The sequence below is a fragment of the Manacus vitellinus genome, unplaced genomic scaffold, assembly GCF_001715985.3.
Source record: "Manacus vitellinus isolate BGI_N305 unplaced genomic scaffold, ASM171598v3 scaffold_14_pilon, whole genome shotgun sequence".
Taxonomy (NCBI): domain Eukaryota; kingdom Metazoa; phylum Chordata; class Aves; order Passeriformes; family Pipridae; genus Manacus; species Manacus vitellinus.
This window is the reverse complement of record NW_021939063.1, coordinates 5,886,347-5,904,100: the sequence shown is the minus strand read 5'-3', so window position 1 is coordinate 5,904,100 and position 17,754 is coordinate 5,886,347. Positions and strand designations below refer to the sequence as shown.

Here is a 17,754-nt window from a genome sequence, read left to right as displayed (position 1 = left end):
TGTAACTGAAACAGGGCTGTTTCCTTTAAGATAGCCATTGGGTGCTGAAAATAAGGCTTCCACTGGGACCAAACTCAGCCGCCTTTTCTTTCTCCCTGTGTTGGGCAGAGCAGTGAGATCCGGCAGAGTGCAGATTTCTCACCTCTACACGGGTTCCCCAGCCTTCTCTGTCAGCCTCCCAGCAATCACACACTGCTCTTGCCAAACTTTATTTTGACAGTGGATGAATGGGCATTTTGTTCTCAAGTGGCTGCTCCAGGATGCATCACTGTCACATCACCCAAACGACTCCAGTACCCCTGATTTTCAGTAGCTGCCGGGACTCGCTGACAACATCAGAGCCCGTCATTCCAAGATTAAGGAGGGATTAGCTGTGCGATTTCAGCCCTAAGAGAAAGGTTAAATGCTTTGGGAGGAGGAAGTGGGTGTGTGTGTGCGCACACGTGTCTTCCAAAACAACAGATGGCTCCAATAAAGTTGCTCCTGCTGCTCGGAAGTGGCACTTCTTGACATTAACAGAGCCGTATCTCATCGGGGTTCTTGTTTCTACCAGCCTGGCTCAGCAAGGCCAAATCCACTGTCTGGTATGGGGTAATCAGGAAAGGCACTCCCATATCTGCCCCATTAATTGCCCCCTGCCACTCTTCCCTCTCTTCTGATGTAATGCCCACTGTGCTCAGTGTGGCGGGATCGATCGGCTTTGAAGGGCAACTTTCCCTAATGATCTGCAATTCCCCTACTTAAACCACAGCCAGAACTGTCTTTTTACGGATTCTGCAAGAAATGTGTGGATTTCTTGGAACCGCTAAACAAAAACCTCTCTGCTTCAATCAATGGATCGATGTATTAAATTATTGTGCAACTAAATTAATGTGCCCCTTGGTGACAGAACGGCAGAAAATGAGCAGTGTTTTATGCATTAAAGACCAACTGGTAAAAGATTGTTTTTCAAGGTTAGATTGTTCCACAGTGAATACCAAGATTTTTCCAATTAAAATATGAGGGGTTTTGGGAGTGAAGCTGCATCAGCTCTATTACTTCTCACAGAGTCACAGCACAAATTAACAGGTACATGTAACTCAAGAATAGTAAATAGTAATTGAGACATACTTGAGAGATAGCAAGTAATGTTACTTTTTTTAGTAGTCTTGTATTTAATTTTTATAGTTAAACAATTTTACTGGAAATTATTGTGAGGTTATTTTGGTGGGTTTTTTTTGTTCTTTTGTTTGTTTTTGTGGGTTTTGTTTGTTTGGTTTTTTTTCTTTGGGCTTTGGTTTGGGTTTGTTTGTTTTTTTTTTTGTAAACTCAGGAGTCATGAAAAATGCCACCTTTCTAATGTTTCCATGAAAAACTCTAAAGTCTTGTCAAGCTTCTGCAGCCCTTAGTTTCCTCCGTTTGGGCTGCATGGTGTATGTGTGAGTAGGCTGGCCCTTCCTTTCTCTGCTATCTTTCAAGTTCTCAAATATCTGAAAAAGTTTGTATTTTGTCCTGAAACTTTTTCCTTTCATTCTTTTCTTTCTTGGGCTCATGACAAAGACATTCTTTATTCTGAAGGCAGGAATCCCAGAACATGCAGTGCCAGTTCTGAGTTCATAAGGGGGGCAATGTTTCTAGTCACTTATGAAAGAGAGACATGGACTCTGTATTTCTTATCAGTCCATATTACTTAACTTTTATTTTGAACCTTTGGAATATCAAGCGGGAAAATTTCTCCACCGAGTGTTTTCAGGTATATGTTTTCAAGCTTTATCTTCAGGAAGGATAAATTAGGTGTGAAATTAAAGCATAAGTGCAAGCATTCCAGTCCCTCAATAACAAGGATTTCAAATTCTTGCAAAATCTGAAAATGGTACCAACAGTTTCAGTGCTTTGCTGACCAGAAGAATTAAAAAAAAAAAGTACCAAAAATTATTAAAATACATACAAAAAAATATTACAAGATAAAGGAATTTACATGAATAAATCTATTCACAGCTCCCTGTTGTCTTCTGGCAAGCCCAAATCCATGAAATCAAATTACTTGATCAACAGCATGCAGTAAATTAGTAGCAGCACCAAGCCAAAAGCCCAATTTTCTTACTTCTACACTAAATATGGGCCTTCGTTGCTTCCCTGACTAAAAAATGTCAGGAGAGAGAAGGATGCATCAGAAGGAAAGGGACATGGAACTCTTCAAGCATCTTGTAATTTCTGAAAAACAGAAATATTTGTGTGTAATGCAATTGCCATTTGTCATATGAAGCTTTAACGTGGGGTGTGACTTCCACGGATTTCAGAGCAACTTGCACAGACAACAGGTCTCACTCTGCCCTTCAGAAATCCAGTGAATAATATGCAGAGCTGGGGAGGAAATCCAGATCCCTGGACTTCCGTGGGAATGCTTCTCAGTTCTACACCCTCTGAGTGCTTGGGAGTTCTAATGGAGGTTTCCATAGAGGGGAGGGGGTGATGGTGTTATTGCACTTGAGAAAGGCTTCAGTCCAAATGAAAATCCTGCAACTGAAGCCTCTTAAAGCACATCTAAACCTATTTGTATGGCAATTTATTTGCTCCACCAGAAAACATACAAAGATAAGCTCTTTCGAGAAAAGCTTGTGCTCCAAAGGGCTTGTTCAGTGTGGGATCTGTATTAAAAAACATTCTACATTTGACTTCTGCATTTTGAACACTCATCCAGCCCAGCCCACGCGCCCACGCCGAAGGAAATGAACTGTATCAGGCAATGTCATTTGCTAAAAGGCAAGAGTGGAGGAATTCTCCAGCCCTTCGTTTTATATTTCTAGGGACAATTTCACAGGCCGTGCCGCTGCCGAATGGGGAAATTGGAAAACTGCAGAATCGATTTGCAGACGTGAAGTTCTATTTTCTTTTACACCTCCTTTCATCAGGGCCTCCATCACCCCTGAGTTGCGCAGCATTATCATGGACAGCAGCCTGGACACTGCTGATAATTGCTGAGCGAGGGGAAGGCTGTGCCTTGCAAGTGAAAGCAAACCCAGTCAGATGGCACTGCCTTTAAATTCGTCTGCTTTACAGCACTGTTCAAGTATGGAGGCTACTATTTCTGAGGGCTAAAGGGGAGTTTATTTTAAAAATATTATTTAAATTGGTTTTGTTTGCTTTTATTTTCTGTAGCAAAACTTCCCAGCTAAAAGCTGTGAAATTGCGTTAAACCTGTTCTGAGTAAACCCACAGAAATATACAGGACTTTGCAATGCTTCCTTTATTTAATTCTTTTGTTGATTTCGCACAGAAAAAAAAAAACCAGACCAAACCTCTTCCACGGCAAATGTCTGACAATGTCTCAGTCCCCAAGAAGGAGACCAGTGGCTAATTGCTGCAGAAAACTGCAAAAGCTGGTGACTATCATCCCCTTGACCCCCGGGATGGAGAGAGAAATGTGCTTTTGATATTAAAGGTCATGGGCTACAAAATGGTCGCTTGTGTGCTGGAGTTGTTCAGCTGCTCTCTGTGGGATGGGTACGGCTGCGTGACCGCCCACAGCGTGTTGGGGGAACAAACCCTGGGGAAATAAAGAATATTCCTGGCATGACGAGCTTTCAGACTAAGCAGCTGATTATTGGTTTTCATTAAAGGTCAATTCAGCCTCACACAGCTCTGTTTCTCACATCCAGTCACTGCCTTGCCCCTCACTGCATCCTCGCAGCATTAGGACGTTTGCAGGTATTTTCTTTTCCCCTTTTCTGTGTGTTTTCATCAGTGATGGTGGTGGCAGCTCTGCCCAACCTGCTAGGCAGCCATCTCTGAGTGACACCTTCACTCCTCTTTGGAAGGGTTTGCCCCAGGAGCTGCAACTCAGCGTGGATAGAAGAATTGCAGGAATTGGAGGATAATTTATTTACGTGGAGAGGCCATTTCAGCCGGTCAGCAGGGAACAGGCTCCAACATTCCGGAACAAGGCGCTGGAGGTGCCCCCACATCCCTGCCCCAGGGCCCAAAATGGCGGCTCGCCCGGAGGCGCCGCCTCGTTGCTACGCGACGGGCAGAGCCCGCCCCCTAGGGAACTACAACTCCCAGGCATCCCACCCGGGAGGGACTACAGCTCCCGGCATGCTCCGCGCGCCGCGGGCGGCGGGCCCGCACTACATTTCCCGGCAGGTGGCGGGGGCGGTGGCCAATCGGCGCGGCCGATGCTGCGGGGTGCGCGCGGTGCCGGCGGGGAAGCGGCGCGGTGACATTTCCTGCCGGCCGCCCCCGGAGCCGCTGCCCGAGCGGGGCCAGGATGGCAGCGCTGGGAGGTCCGTGCGGGGCGGCGGGGGGGGCCCGGGGAGGGGTGTCGGGGCCTGTGTTGTGAGGGGCATGTGGGGGCGGCGGTGAGGGTTTGGGCCTGTGCTGGGAGGGGGCACCGTGTGAGGGTGTGCGGGATGGGGGGGCTGTGAGGGGTCCCGGGGTGCGGGGTGTAGGGGCGGAGGAGAATGCTGTGAGAGGAAAGGGTGTGTGTGAGGGGCTGTGCTGTATGAGGGGGGTCCTGTGAGAGACCCCCCCCGCGGTATGAGGCGAGTTCAGCTGGGGTTGGTGAAAGGCTTCTGTGAAAATGGGTGTGTGGGGAGAGGAGGAGCGACTCATAAATTAACGTAGAGAGTGTTTTGGGGTGATGTTCGTGAGGGGCAGAGTTAAAATTTTGAGGTGCGAGCGAGAGGAGTGTTAATAGAGGAAAAAAGGCGCTTGGGGTGGGAGGGAGAAAATGAAGTTGATCAAAGCGACTGGGGAGGTTTTATGGGGTGAAAGCTGTAACGTGTCAAGGATTAAATAGAAAAACTGGAATACGAGGATGAGTGTTCTCAGCACTGGAAGCTGCCCTGATAACGAGCTCGTTGCCTGAGTGACTAGCACGGTCAGAGAAGAACAATTTTGCATCTTTTTCGCTGTTAGAAAGTAACTGAAACTCTTGTGCAACAGTAAATGCATCAAAGTTTTCTTGTAGCTTTGCTAGGTAGGACGCTTTGGAAGTGACCTAGCAAAGTGTTATTTACTTGCAACTAGTGATTAACATTGTTTTTTAACAAGTACAAATTCTCCCCCTCTCTAATGATTGGTTAGTTTCAAATGTTGGGAACATTGAAATTATCAGTAAGGATAAGGAAATTATCCGGTTGTAGATTTTACCTTTAACTATTTACCGGTTTGTTTGGAAAAAAAAAAAAAAAGAAATAAACAAATGTTTTGAAGACTTTTTCTAACGATACTTTGAAGAGACACTGATGATATTTGGCCTCAGTGCTGCTGTGGGAAATGGGTGCCCAGCAGCCGATCCCTCCTGGTTTATTGTGGCTGTGCTGGAAGCTGTGACTGAATTCTGCATAAGAGGAATTGCAGCTGCTGTGTATCACCACGAGTTAGAGTTTAAATCTCCCATTCATCATCGCTGGTCTCTCTCCTCATTGCCCCTTTGTGTTTCCCAAATTTCGTTGGAAGCTCTCTCTGTTGCAAGTCAGCAGCTTTACCTGATTTGCAGCTCTTGCCACCTAATGTTTTTCTTTTGGGCTTTCCTTTGTTGTTGTTGTTGTTGCGTAAAAATTTTGTCGCTATTACGAAACGGATTTTTGTGCTTGAGCTATTGCTCAATTTTCACTTTGGGATTTACTTCATTAGGCTTATCACATGTTGTTTAGCAGCATATGCTCCACTAAATACGTTTCCACAGTGGCACATGAACTCCTTCATACCCGGGCAATTTTAAATGATAATTGTATTTTATTTATAGAGAAAAGCATGTAACTGTAGACGCAAATTTATGTGAGTTTAAATTTGTTGCCCAATATACTTATTGTAGGGCTGTTTCTTCATGAGTCTGTCCTCAAACCATCACTTGTGTAAGGCAGGAGGCAGTTCCTGTTTCGGTGTGAAGTTAAATATTTACATACAGACTTGTGTAATGGTGGGGTAGGTTGTGGACTTATTTTATTCCTCTGCATTCCTTGTTTTTTTCATTTTATAAGTCAATAAGCATTGTGATTCTTGACTTGATTTCCCTAATGCCCAGTGAAGTGTCATAAATATGAAATATTTGTATTATTTTCCTTAACATTAATGAATATAATTTTATGGGTTAGTGGCAACTGACTTCTACATTGTGAAAAGAAAAAAAATATATATTTACCCCTGAAAATGTTAGACTTGCTGTTGATGGATGTTGACACTGAGGAACTATGGAACAAATTTGTGCTGGTTCTTGGTCATGCATGGGGTTATTTGGCATGTGGTAATTTTTTTGAAGATTGTTTTTTTTTTAGTTGTTGTTGTTGGTTGTTTTTTGTTAAACAGTTTTGATTTTGCTTTATAGAACCAAGTCAGTTTTCACAAACACTGAACGGAATTCCTCCCTCAAACCCAGTCAGCAGTGGAATGGACCCCTTCCATGCCTGTAGTATCCTGCAACAGCTGAAGACCATGTATGATGAAGGACAGCTGACAGATATTGTGGTGGAAGTGGATCATGGGAAAACATTCTCTTGTCACAGGAATGTTCTTGCTGCAATCAGTCCTTATTTCAGGTATGACAGTCCCTTGCTCTAGTGGTAATCAAAACAGAATTAGAGCTTATTTTTGTTAAACGAAAATTAAAAAACCCTGCACCTATACTAATATTCTGTGTAATTATAGATCCTAGCAAGTAAAGATTATTGTTCTCTTAAGGTCAATGAATTATCAGTGTCTGTGTGTCAAGGAAAGTCTCATTGGAGAAAATGTCACACAACTGTAAAACAAACAAAACTGCCTCCAATTGTTTTCTTTTAAAGTTACATATTTTAACATTCACACCTGTGTGAGTAACTAAATGTAACACCTGTAATAAATGTATTTGGGCTGATGTGAAGACAAGTGCACTGGGATCACCTGTACAGTGTAATTTAATTTCATACCAGTAGTTAGGAGGTAATTGCAGATAAACTGCTGAATGTGTTTCCTCTGCAGATCGATGTTCACGAGCGGCCTTACCGAGAGCACCCAGAAGGAAGTTCGGATAGTTGGTGTGGAAGCAGAGTCAATGCATTTAGTGTTGAACTATGCATATACCTCCAGAGTAGTGCTGACAGAGGCCAACGTCCAAGCTTTGTTCACTGCAGCCAGTATCTTCCAGATCCCTTCCATACAAGACCAGTGTGCTAAATACATGATTAGTCACTTGGACCCACAGAACTCCATCGGGGTGTTTATCTTCGCTGATCACTATGGTCATCAGGAACTCAAGGACAGGTCACAAGACTACATTCGTAAAAAGTTTCTGAGTGTCACCAAAGAGCAGGAGTTTCTTCAGTTGAGGAAAGACCAACTGATAAGTATCCTCAACAGCGATGATTTAAATGTAGACAAAGAAGAACACGTTTATGACAGCATTATAAGGTGGTTTGAGCATGAACAAAATAAGAGAGAAGTGCACCTTCCAGAAATATTTGCCAAATGCATCCGTATGCCTCTGTTGGAAGAGACATTTTTAGAGAAAATCCCTCCCATGTTTGCACAGGCGATGGCCAAAAGCTGTGTACAAAAGGGACAACCCAGTGCCAATGGCTACACACAACGGCTTGGAATGACCGCTTCTGAAATGATCATATGCTTTGATGCTGCCCACAAACACTCAGGAAAGAAGCAAACAGTGCCTTGTTTCGATTCGGTCACAGGGAGAGTGTTTAAACTATGCAAGCCACCAAATGACTTGAGGGAGGTCGGAATTCTCGTGTCTCCTGATAACGATATTTATATCGCGGGTGGTTACAGACCGAGCAGCAGCGAGGTCTCCATCGACCACAGAGCGGAGAGTGATTTCTGGATGTACGATCACTCTGGCAACAGGTGGCTTCCAAAAGCTCCTTTGCTGCGAGCCAGGATAGGCTGCAAGCTGGTTCACTGCTGTGGAAAGCTGTATGCCATTGGGGGCAGAGTCTATGAAGGAGATGGCAGGAACTCCCTCAAGTCTGTGGAGTGCTACGACAGCCGGGAGAACTGCTGGACAGCTGTCTGTCCCATGCCGGTGGCAATGGAGTTTCACAGTGCTGTGGAATATAAGGATAACATCTATGTTTTACAGGGTAAGGTGGTTTGGCTGACTGTGGCATTTTGTTGGAAGTGGGGAGTTTTCAATCTCTGTGCTCTCTTAAGCACCTTGGAAAAACCCCTGGGGCACTGGGGTGGGGGAAAACTAGGGAGAGCAGTGGGCAAGAAAGAGGGAGGTTGCTGCTTGAATTCTCATGCCCTGGAAACGTGTCAGTAGGTTGTGTTGAGTTATTGCACAAATGGCAATTTTGGTGTTCTAAGTCAACCGTATAAAACGTTTCTGTGAAAATTCTGTATTAAATCTTTACCTGGGTGAAATATGCTAGTGTTGAAGAAAAGATACTGTCCCATGAAAAAGCATTTTACATTTTATTGGGCTAAAGCTGTGGGAGTTCCTGGTGTCTGTGTTTTTGGTGACTTTTACAAGTCAATTAACCACTGTAGGTCTTTGTTTCCTGCCCTGCCCTGCTTTCTGAAATCATTCTAGTAACTAGAAATAGATAAATTGTCATTCTTAATTAGCTCTGTTTCTTTGGTCAGTAATTACAGTACTGCCTTTACATCCTTCCTTCTGGCAAGTGATCAGACTTATTGGTGTATTAGATATTGATTCTTAAATGAATAAAAAAGATCATTATGGCAATGGATCAAATAATTTATTCTTCCCTTTATTTTACTTACGAAGATCTTACATAAAATATGTATTTGAGTGTGTGCATGAGCCATACACAGCCTACTCTGAAAAGTGCTGAGACTGGTCTGTGGGGCTGTGGTAAGAGGCCCAGGAAGTGGAAAGAAAGAAAGGAAGAGGAGGAGGTGTCTCAGTTACCACCTCTGTAAACACCTGTAGAAGCTGGGTTCTTGCATCCATACCAGCTCCCTCTTTGGGTCACTTCCCATACTAAGCTGAACCACAGGAAAGAAACAGGATATGGAATACTGTAAGGTCCTTGTTATTTACCAGAGAAAGTCAGCCTGATTCCTTGACTTTGCATTCCTGGGCTTTCATGTGATTTACAGAGAGTTTTCTTTCATTGTTTCTTTATCAGATTTGACTTTTGTTGGTTGTGGCTTTAAATGATTCTGTTACGTTCACAAGTTCTCTCAATGTCTCTCTCTCTTGGGTCAAAGAGACATTAGGTGGTTAAAAAGGAATGCTGAACTTCCATTATGCTACCCTGAGCAGTGAACAGCAGAGGTGTTTTATGACCTCATCACAAAGCTAACAATGAGTCAGTACTTTCATGCAGGGATTCACCTGGCCTCCTTTTAAGCAAATCAGCCTAAATGTGTAACTTGACCACCTCATATGAGTAGCTTCAAGATCTGTGTGGAGTACAAAGCACAGTTATTTGCTCAGCTTTAAGCACTGAATTCTGAGACTCCCCAGTCTGTCGATGACACATTGTGAAGATATTAAAGAGTGAAACAAATGTACTTCAGACATTTCAAGACTGCAATCTTGAAAGGTTTTGTCCTGAATTAATAAGCATGGTTTAGAAGGAATAAAGAGTAGCTAGGAAATATGTAAAACATTGTGGTTTTGATGAGCTTCAAATTCCCTTTTCTACCACTGGAAGAGAAACTCAAAGTAGTTTTTACTCATGATGTTAATATTGTTGTAATGCACTTGAAGGAAAGCAGGTGATGGTACTGGGAGTGAGTGTTTATTATGGGAAGAGCATTTCTGTCTGTGGAAGAGAGAACCTGAAAGCTTGATGGCCGCAGAACTGCTGGTCTGGAAACGAAGCATAAATTATGTTTTATTTTTCCTCTCTCTTTTCAGGGGAATTTTTTCTCTGCTACGATCCTCAGAAGGATTACTGGGGATTTCTGACCCCAATGACTGTGCCTAGACTCCAAGGCTTGGCGACGGTGTACAACGACTCCATCTACTACATAGCTGGGACCTGTGGGAACCACCAGCGCATGTTCACCGTGGAGGCCTACGACATCGAGCAGAACAAGTGGACTCGAAAAAAAGACTTCCCGTGTGACCAGTCCATTAATCCATACATAAAACTCGTACTCCTCAAAAACAAACTCCATCTGTTTGTCAGAGCTACTCAAGTCACTGTTGAAGAACACGTTTTCAGAACCAGCAGGAAGAATTCTCTCTACCAGTACGATGAGGTTACTGACCAGTGGCAGAAAGTATACGAGACTCCAGACAAGCTCTGGGATCTAGGCCGGCATTTTGAATGTGTTGTTGCTAAATTGTATCCGCAGTGTCTTCAGAAAGTTATTTAAATTTCTTTTTTTTTTTTTTTTTCGGTAACAGGCCTTAGTGATTTCAGTGGTAATTTGATGCTAGAGAAAACATGTCTTAAAAGAAAACAAAGAAATTCTGTCAGTATTTATTGTAAGCTGAAACAGACAGTTTTTTGTCTGTGGGGATGGGTGCTCTTTAAAGGTTGCAGTCTGGGGAGGGAATTGCTGGTTCAGTTTCATATTTACTGATATCTTCCTGGGAAATGAGAAGGAGGTTACAAAGTGCAATTATCAGCATTTTTTTTCTGGTAAACACTTAATCATGTCATACTAGAGGGGTGTTTTGGTGGTAAAAGCAAATTAAGTGGAAGAGCCAGGATAACTATGCACTACAGTGAAAGAAAATCTAGCATTAATAGTTAAGGATGTCCAAGATGTGTTGAAGTGACTTTTCTTTTTTTCTCTTTTTTTTTTTAATACGGGTAAAATTTGAGGCAATATCACTAAGTTTTGTTGCTTTTTTTTTTTTTTTACTTTAGATTGAAAGTACATAGGAATGGTAGATCCTGATTCATAATGATCTGTTCTTTTTGTACTGTTTTTGAAGTCCTCTGAGATGTTCGTGATTTGTTTGTGCACTACAATTTGGGAGAAAAGCTCAGTCAGAATTGGATTGTGGAGTTCTTTAGCCCCGGATGGAGGCCTGTTCATATTGTTGTACCACTTGTTGTCTGTGGACTTTTGTTAAAATTGAGCTTAATGATAGTGGGGGAAAAAAATCCCACACCTGTTTTTTGCCACGTAGATGTAGTGCTGTAAAAACTTTTTTTTTTTTAACGCTGATTAAAACCTTTTTTTCATCCCATAAAGGGCTTTAACCCAAAAGTTGATGGTGCTAGTACATTTTTAATACTTGTTTGTCTGAAATGGGCCAGCCTTCTGCTACTGTTTAAGACAGCCTGTTATTTTTCATGGAGTGTGTGTCTGTCTTCGGGCCCTGTCCTGTCATCAGATTGTCTTTTCTAACATAACATTTTTACTGCAGTGGTATTCTTGCACAGAATGGTGACAGGATATGGCCTTAATAATATTGCTTCTCTTTTATTTTTTCTTTTTGTGTGGAGTGTTCATTCTGTCTCCACTAAAGTACAGTGCTGTGTGCAGAGTTGGCATGTGCTCCAGTGATTTGGAAAAGTGTGGCTTAACTTCACAAGTTGTTTTTCTTTTCTCTCCGCAGTCAAGCCCTCAAATATCTTCTCTTCCATTCTGATCTATAATGTGAAAAATTGCACTACTGAGCTGTCATCATTATCCAGTGTATTAAAGCAAAATTGACAATAAATGTCCATGGCTTAAATACTCTTAGAGAAAATACAGAATAAGAATCCAATGTATTACAACACTTTCTGTTATTTTTTTAGCTTATTTTAAGAAGTAAATAAGTTCAAAGTTCAGCCTCCACTTCGGTAGTGAAAACTGGATTTAAAAGGGAAAAGATGAATTCTAAAACTTGTATCAGCTGTAATTTGCCAGGTTAAATTTGTTAATTTTTGCAGAGCTGTAAGTTATCTTACTCTTTCCTATTTTCTCCAACTGACCTAAGTAAACCAGTTAACTTCACATGGCACTGGCCATCACTGGCTGAAAGTGCTTACCACTATCTGACTTAACAGCTGACATTTCAGTCAGCCAAATATTTAGCTCATTGTTTATCCCCCTGGCATGGCTGAGGATTTGGATAACGTTTGTTTACTATGTGGTCTTACTGTTCCCAAATGGAATCTTTCTAATACACGAAAATACTCTCCTGGTTCTATTTCTTAATTCTTGCACAAAATGTCTAAAAAGAAAAAAAAAAAACAAACAAAAAACTGTGAAATGGAAAGGAAAACAAAAATGCCTCTTTGCATTACATACCTCATCTTCCGGAGATTCACCAAACGCTTCTCTCCAGTGCGAGCACCTGTGGTTCTTTTTGTCCTGAATTTGGCAATTCTCGCTAAGACTGCATTTTCCAACAGTGTTGAGGTGTGTTGCTCCTTTGTTTAGTTCTCTTCTGGATAGTTTTATATATACACATAGCCAAGAATAAGAGGCTTTTTGAAGAGTACAACTAATTTAATTTTTAAAATGGTCCTTAGTCCTTGGCTAGCTCTCTTTGCGCTGTTGTAGGCCTCTAGCTGCAAGCTTTCTGAAGCACCCTCCCTAACAGTGTTGCATTTGTGTGTAAGACCATTTTTTTTGCAAAGTGTTATGGAGCTTTTTCCTTGTTTCTTTGTTTTTTCGTTTGGTTTTGTTTTGTTTTTTTTTTTAAGCTTGGTTGAATATTTACAAGATTTCTTGCTGCTTTTTGACAATCTTCTATATTTATTTAGTAGAACAAATTTCAATATATTACTTGAAACTATGAAATAGGATTGAGTTAGCAGTTGACTGGTCATGTGATGTATAGAAGTACAATATGCTGTGGTTAATTCTGCAGTAGGTTTGTTAATTTTGTTTATCTGCACTAAAGTACGAAGATCTCCATTCTGTTTAACCATTCAAACTGAGGGTGTGATCCAAGTCTGTCATGTGTTTGAAAGCTAAATCCTGGAACTTGCCGTGGGAGTAGAATATACTAAATCTTTTGCATGAGGAGTTTGTTGAGACAGTAATGTAGCTGTGACATTTTGCCAATTCTTAAATGCTTCTACGTTTTGCTGAAAGTCAGATTCCTGGTAAAGTTTTGCTTTAGAGTCAGGCTTAAGTAAACTTGCACAGCACAAACAAAAAAAAAATAATTGCACCAAAGGTACTGGTAATATTTGAACAGTAATCTGTACATTTTGCCCATTTGGTATTTTTTCTGCATTCGTTTATTTCCCTTTATGAAATGAATTTCTAGCGTTGTAAGGACTTAGGTGAGTGTAAATCTCTTTTCCAGAATTATTAGTTAACTTTAGAAGGAGACATTTTGTAACTTCCACTTGATTCCATCAGTAAACTCTAGAATAACTAAAAGCAGTTTTGGTGCACCAGACATGCAGTGTATGTTCTACAGAGATCGAAGAGCTCCCTGTTCGTGAGGCTGTTGAGAAGTGGCATCCAACATTCAGTGCTCAGGTATGTTAGTAAGAAGTACTGTAGTCCTATGAGGGCAAATGTGTGGATTTTTAAACATTTTGCCATAATTGCACAATTTTGCATTTTTACTTAATGTCATGTTATGTTTCTTAAAATAAACCTATTGTTGAAATACAGTGGAGTTCAACTGGTTTTGTGATAAATCTCTTGTGTGCATTTTAGTAGAGTAAATTTCTGAAAATTAACCCAATGATGTATCTTTTTGATGTTTGTTCAGTTCTTCTGTTTCTGCACTCATGTCTCAGTTGTGTGTGTCACTTTTTTTCTTTTGTTTTCAAGGTGGAAGGTGCTTTGTTCTACTTTTTTGTCTCGTTCCTTGTGCCTGTTCAGGTCTAACTTTTTACTTGTTTGCACACAGGCAACATGTTCTTTCTCTTTACTTTCCTTCCCTTCCCTTCTTCCCTGCCTGTAGCTGGAGCTGACATCCTAGCAGGAATGTCAAGTAGGGCTTTTCATCCTAATAATACTGTGTATTGGAAAACCCTGAAACGCTTTATACTGAATTTCCCAGCATCTTTGCTGCAGAGCTGAGCACAAGAGGCCTCCTCTCCCCTGGCTGTTTAAGCAAAACTCTTCAGCTTTATTTGTGGCTTCTGCTGCAGTGATTTTGCTCAGCAGAGCTGCTTGTGCATGATACTGGTTGTTTGTAAACCTCTGTTCCCTTCCAGAGGGAGGGACCCAATGACCAGTGGAGTTGCCAAGTCATGGCAGCCTGGGAAAACAATATGGGGTTCTCTTGTTTGGGAAGGTGCTGCTCTTGTCAGGCTCTCCAGGCACCACCTGTGTGCAGTCACAGGGCTTTGATCTGACCGGGATTGCAGAGATGTGGTGGGATAGCTGGTGTAACTGGAATGTTGGCATGAAGGGCTGCACACTGGGAAAGACAGACCAGGCAGGTGTGGTGGTGGAGTTGCTTCTGTGTGAGGCAACACTTGGAATGTGTTGAGCTCTGTCTTGGGGTGGATGACAAGTTAGTCCAGGGCTTATGGGCTCGGATGAAAGGGCAGACTAATAAGGGTGACACTGCTGTGGGTGTTTGCTCCAAGCCACGTGAGCAGGAGGAGGAACTGGATGAGGCTTTACAGAGCTTAAAGCAACCTCAAAGTCACAGGCCTTGGTTCTTGTGGGGGACTCCAACTACCTGGATATCAGCTGGAGAAACTACACAGCAAAGCACAAACAGTCCAGGAGGTCCCTGGAAAGCGTTGGTGACAACTTTGTCACAGGAGTTGAGGATCCGTCAAGGAATGGTGTGCTGCTCAACCTCATGCTAACACACAGGGAAGGGCTTGTGGGAGATGTGGTGGTTGGGGGCAGCCTTGGCTGCAGTGACCATGAGATTGTGGAGTTCAGTACTGGGAGAGGAGGAAGCAGGGCAGCAAGATGGTAACCATTTTGGGAGAGCCAACTTTAGCCTCTTCAGGGATCTTTGTATAGAATCCCATGGGAACAAGCCCTTCAGGGAAGAGTGGCCAAAGAGAGCTGGTTGATATTCAAGAATCACTTCCCCCAGGATCAAGAAGGATGCATCCCAGTGAGCAAGAAATTGGGAAAAAGAGGCAAGAGATCTGTGTGAATGAACGAGGAACTCTGATATTACTCAAGCGTGAGCGGGAAATACACAGGAGATGGAAGCAGGATCAGAACAAAAGAGGGACAGGAGTGGTTCAACCAGGTTCTTCGATTCCTTAATTTCCCTTCTCTTGTGGCAAAGAAAAGATACATGAATTGTCCCCCAGTGTCCCAAATTCCCTTGGGGTCTTGTGAAATCCTCTCAGTGCTTGGCATGTGTTAAAATGCCAATGATATAGAGAGTGAGTGGGATCACTTTGCAAGGTTCAGTTAACTTGCTCAGGAACGAGGAGGGCAAACAGGGAGCTGGGGAGCCACAGATCTGCAAATGATTTTAGATTTTCCTTCTTTGGACACTAAAGTAAATTCCAATGTAGTTTTTTGAAGAGAGAAGTAGGTGGGCGTCTGAGAGATTATTTCTGTTTGTGGGTTGATGGTGGAATTATTTGCTGGGCGTGTTTTTCCTTTCAGACATCCTTTTCGAAGCAAGGTATGTCATTTTGGAAGCATTTGCTGAAGGACAGAAACACCCCCCAGCCCCCCAAACAAAGAAGCATTACTTAAATGAACTAATCCACTAGGTTTGTAGCCCAAAGCTGTGAACTAGACTCGTGTGTGCTGCATGCAGGGGAGTATCTCACTTGAGAACTTGGCACTTGTGTACTGTCAATAGGTGGGGAAATAACCACCCAGCTGTTCCTTTCTCCTTATCTCTTTACAACATGTTCTCCCCTCTGGGCCTCTCAAAGAGGGAAGAGTCAGACCAACAAAGCTGGAACCTCTCCCATTTCTTGATATCTTATTAAAGTCCCCTGTGCTTTACTCTTGATTTTTGTATTCCTGTGTTTACAGAAATAATGATGCAAATATCTACCGTGAGAGGCAGGCATTTACTAATTTTAGCAAAGTTTATGTGACTAGGTTATGGTTTAACAAGTTATTTCAGGAGCAGCAAAACCAGCTAATTTCTAATGTATCTCTTCAAGTGGATTTTGAGTTGTAACAAAGGTGTTTGTCAGCTTTCCCTTTCAGAAGGTGGTGGTAGGATCCCTTTCTTATTTAGCCAACTAATAGGACACAGATCCTGTACAGGCTCTTTACATATTTGAAAGCTTTGGCCCTACACAAAATACATTTTAAGGCAGGCACTATCTCAGAAGTTGAGGTGTGTGTGGGAGCAGATAGTGGGAGTGATCGAGCACATGTACAAAACCCTGCATATTGTGTTTCCTCATGGAGAAAAATGCTAAAATCTCCACTTGGAGAACATTTGTCTGGGTTTGACTGTTTTTGAAGGACCAGGTGGCTTTCTGGGCATCACAAGCTTCGAGTAAAGAAGGCATAGATCTGCCTGAAGAGGAACAAAAGGGAAATAAATAAGAGCATGATGTCCTACACTTTGTAGTACCTGGGTGATGGTGAGGCCTTCCCAGTGTGGAAGGACCATTGCTCCATGTAATTCCACGGAAATGGGGCCTGGTTTCTTCCACGCCTTCCCACTCTTTCTGGCTGTGGGCCAGGACATAACCTGGCCCCAAAGCCACACTGGGTTAACAGGGCAGGAGGCTGTGCCCAAATGACCTCAAGCTGCTGCCTTGTAACAGGTCAGCTCCACACTTTAAAGATGGTATGTGCTTATTTAGAACTTTTAAGTGTCACTGAGTGCAAGCGGTGATAACATATCTGTAAAACATCAACTAAAATAGTACCAAATAAATCTACTTTAAGGAATGCTCTCTGTGTTCCCATATCTCCTCAGATCTGCATGTGACCCCTGCTCTGCAGCTTTTACTGCCCCAGAAAGCTGCCCAGTACAAATGTAAGAAGTGTGAATTTTATGCTCAGTTTGTGCCAAAATTTGGTTCTCTTGTTTTTTAATGATACATATCTAGTTTTTGATTATCCATAAACTCAACTCTAAATTTCATTAATGATTTTGAAGTCAAGATGGCGTGTGATACATCAGCTGCAGAAAAAGATTCACAGATAAATTTTGAAACACTTTAAACCCTTCCAGTTTGATTGAGTTCATGTTCTTTCAGGAACAGATTTCTTCATGTATTCTGAAAAGTTTGGGGCAGGAGTATTTGGTGAATACCAAATTAATCTTCTTCCAGTAAATGAAGTGTTTAAACTGTACTTGATCTGCAAATTTGCATTTTGTTTTTCTTAAATAAAAGAGGTACCACATTTTATATCAAAACTAATACAAGAAGTATTAAGACAAAAGAGCCCTTGGCTTAGACATTCAAGCTTCAATTTTTCATAGGCCAGTGAAATGGTAGAGGTGTCCAAGGTTTTCCAAAGTGATTTTGAAGAGCAATCTCAATGGTGTGAATGGCTATTGTGTCTGAAGTGCATTGACCACTGCCTGGTAACTACCAGCAGAAAACCTTTATAAATTAGGCAATTTCTATTAACATGGAGATGGAAAGAGCGTCAACATAATCTAACAAAGGCATATTCATTTTTTGATTTGGTAAAGCACCAATCTGAAATGGCTCAGAGCCAAGGGAACTGTGAATTATCCTCAAGCAAAAGAGAAAGTACATGTTTGAAATTATAGAAGTTACTAGTGGGGTCCCTAGGAGTTTTACCTTTTACAATGCCATAAAGTTTTTACAATAACATTGTTCCTCAAAGTGTAGCATTGGAAGAAACGACTCCTGTGAACTCCAGGTCTGGTGTGATTGCAGCATCCTCAACAGGCAGATCCTGGTGCCCTCCCATGGGATGGAGCACAGAGGATCCACATGCACCTCCAACAATCTGTAATGAATTCCCATAGCACCTATAACTGCCTTTAAAGATTTTTTCCTTTTAGAA

At 42.1% G+C, this 17,754-nt stretch overlaps 1 protein-coding gene across 2 annotated transcripts; it reads left to right on the top strand.

Moving 5' to 3' along the window:
- The first annotated feature begins 4,183 nt into the window (after positions 1-4,183).
- KBTBD8 (kelch repeat and BTB domain containing 8) lies at positions 4,184-13,477 on the top strand. 2 transcript variants are annotated; one of them, XM_018068390.3, is made up of 4 exons: positions 4,184-4,262; positions 6,308-6,518; positions 6,940-8,054; positions 9,806-13,477. In XM_018068390.3, exons 1-4 carry the CDS (start codon positions 4,247-4,249, stop codon positions 10,267-10,269), a joined length of 1,806 nt encoding a protein of 601 aa, XP_017923879.1. In that variant the 5' UTR covers positions 4,184-4,246; the 3' UTR covers positions 10,270-13,477. The 2 variants fall into 2 exon arrangements, with proteins under 2 accessions (XP_017923879.1, XP_017923880.1); XM_018068391.3 differs by having other exon boundaries at positions 4,187-4,262; positions 6,359-6,518.
- Positions 13,478-17,754: the final 4,277 nt, after the last annotated feature.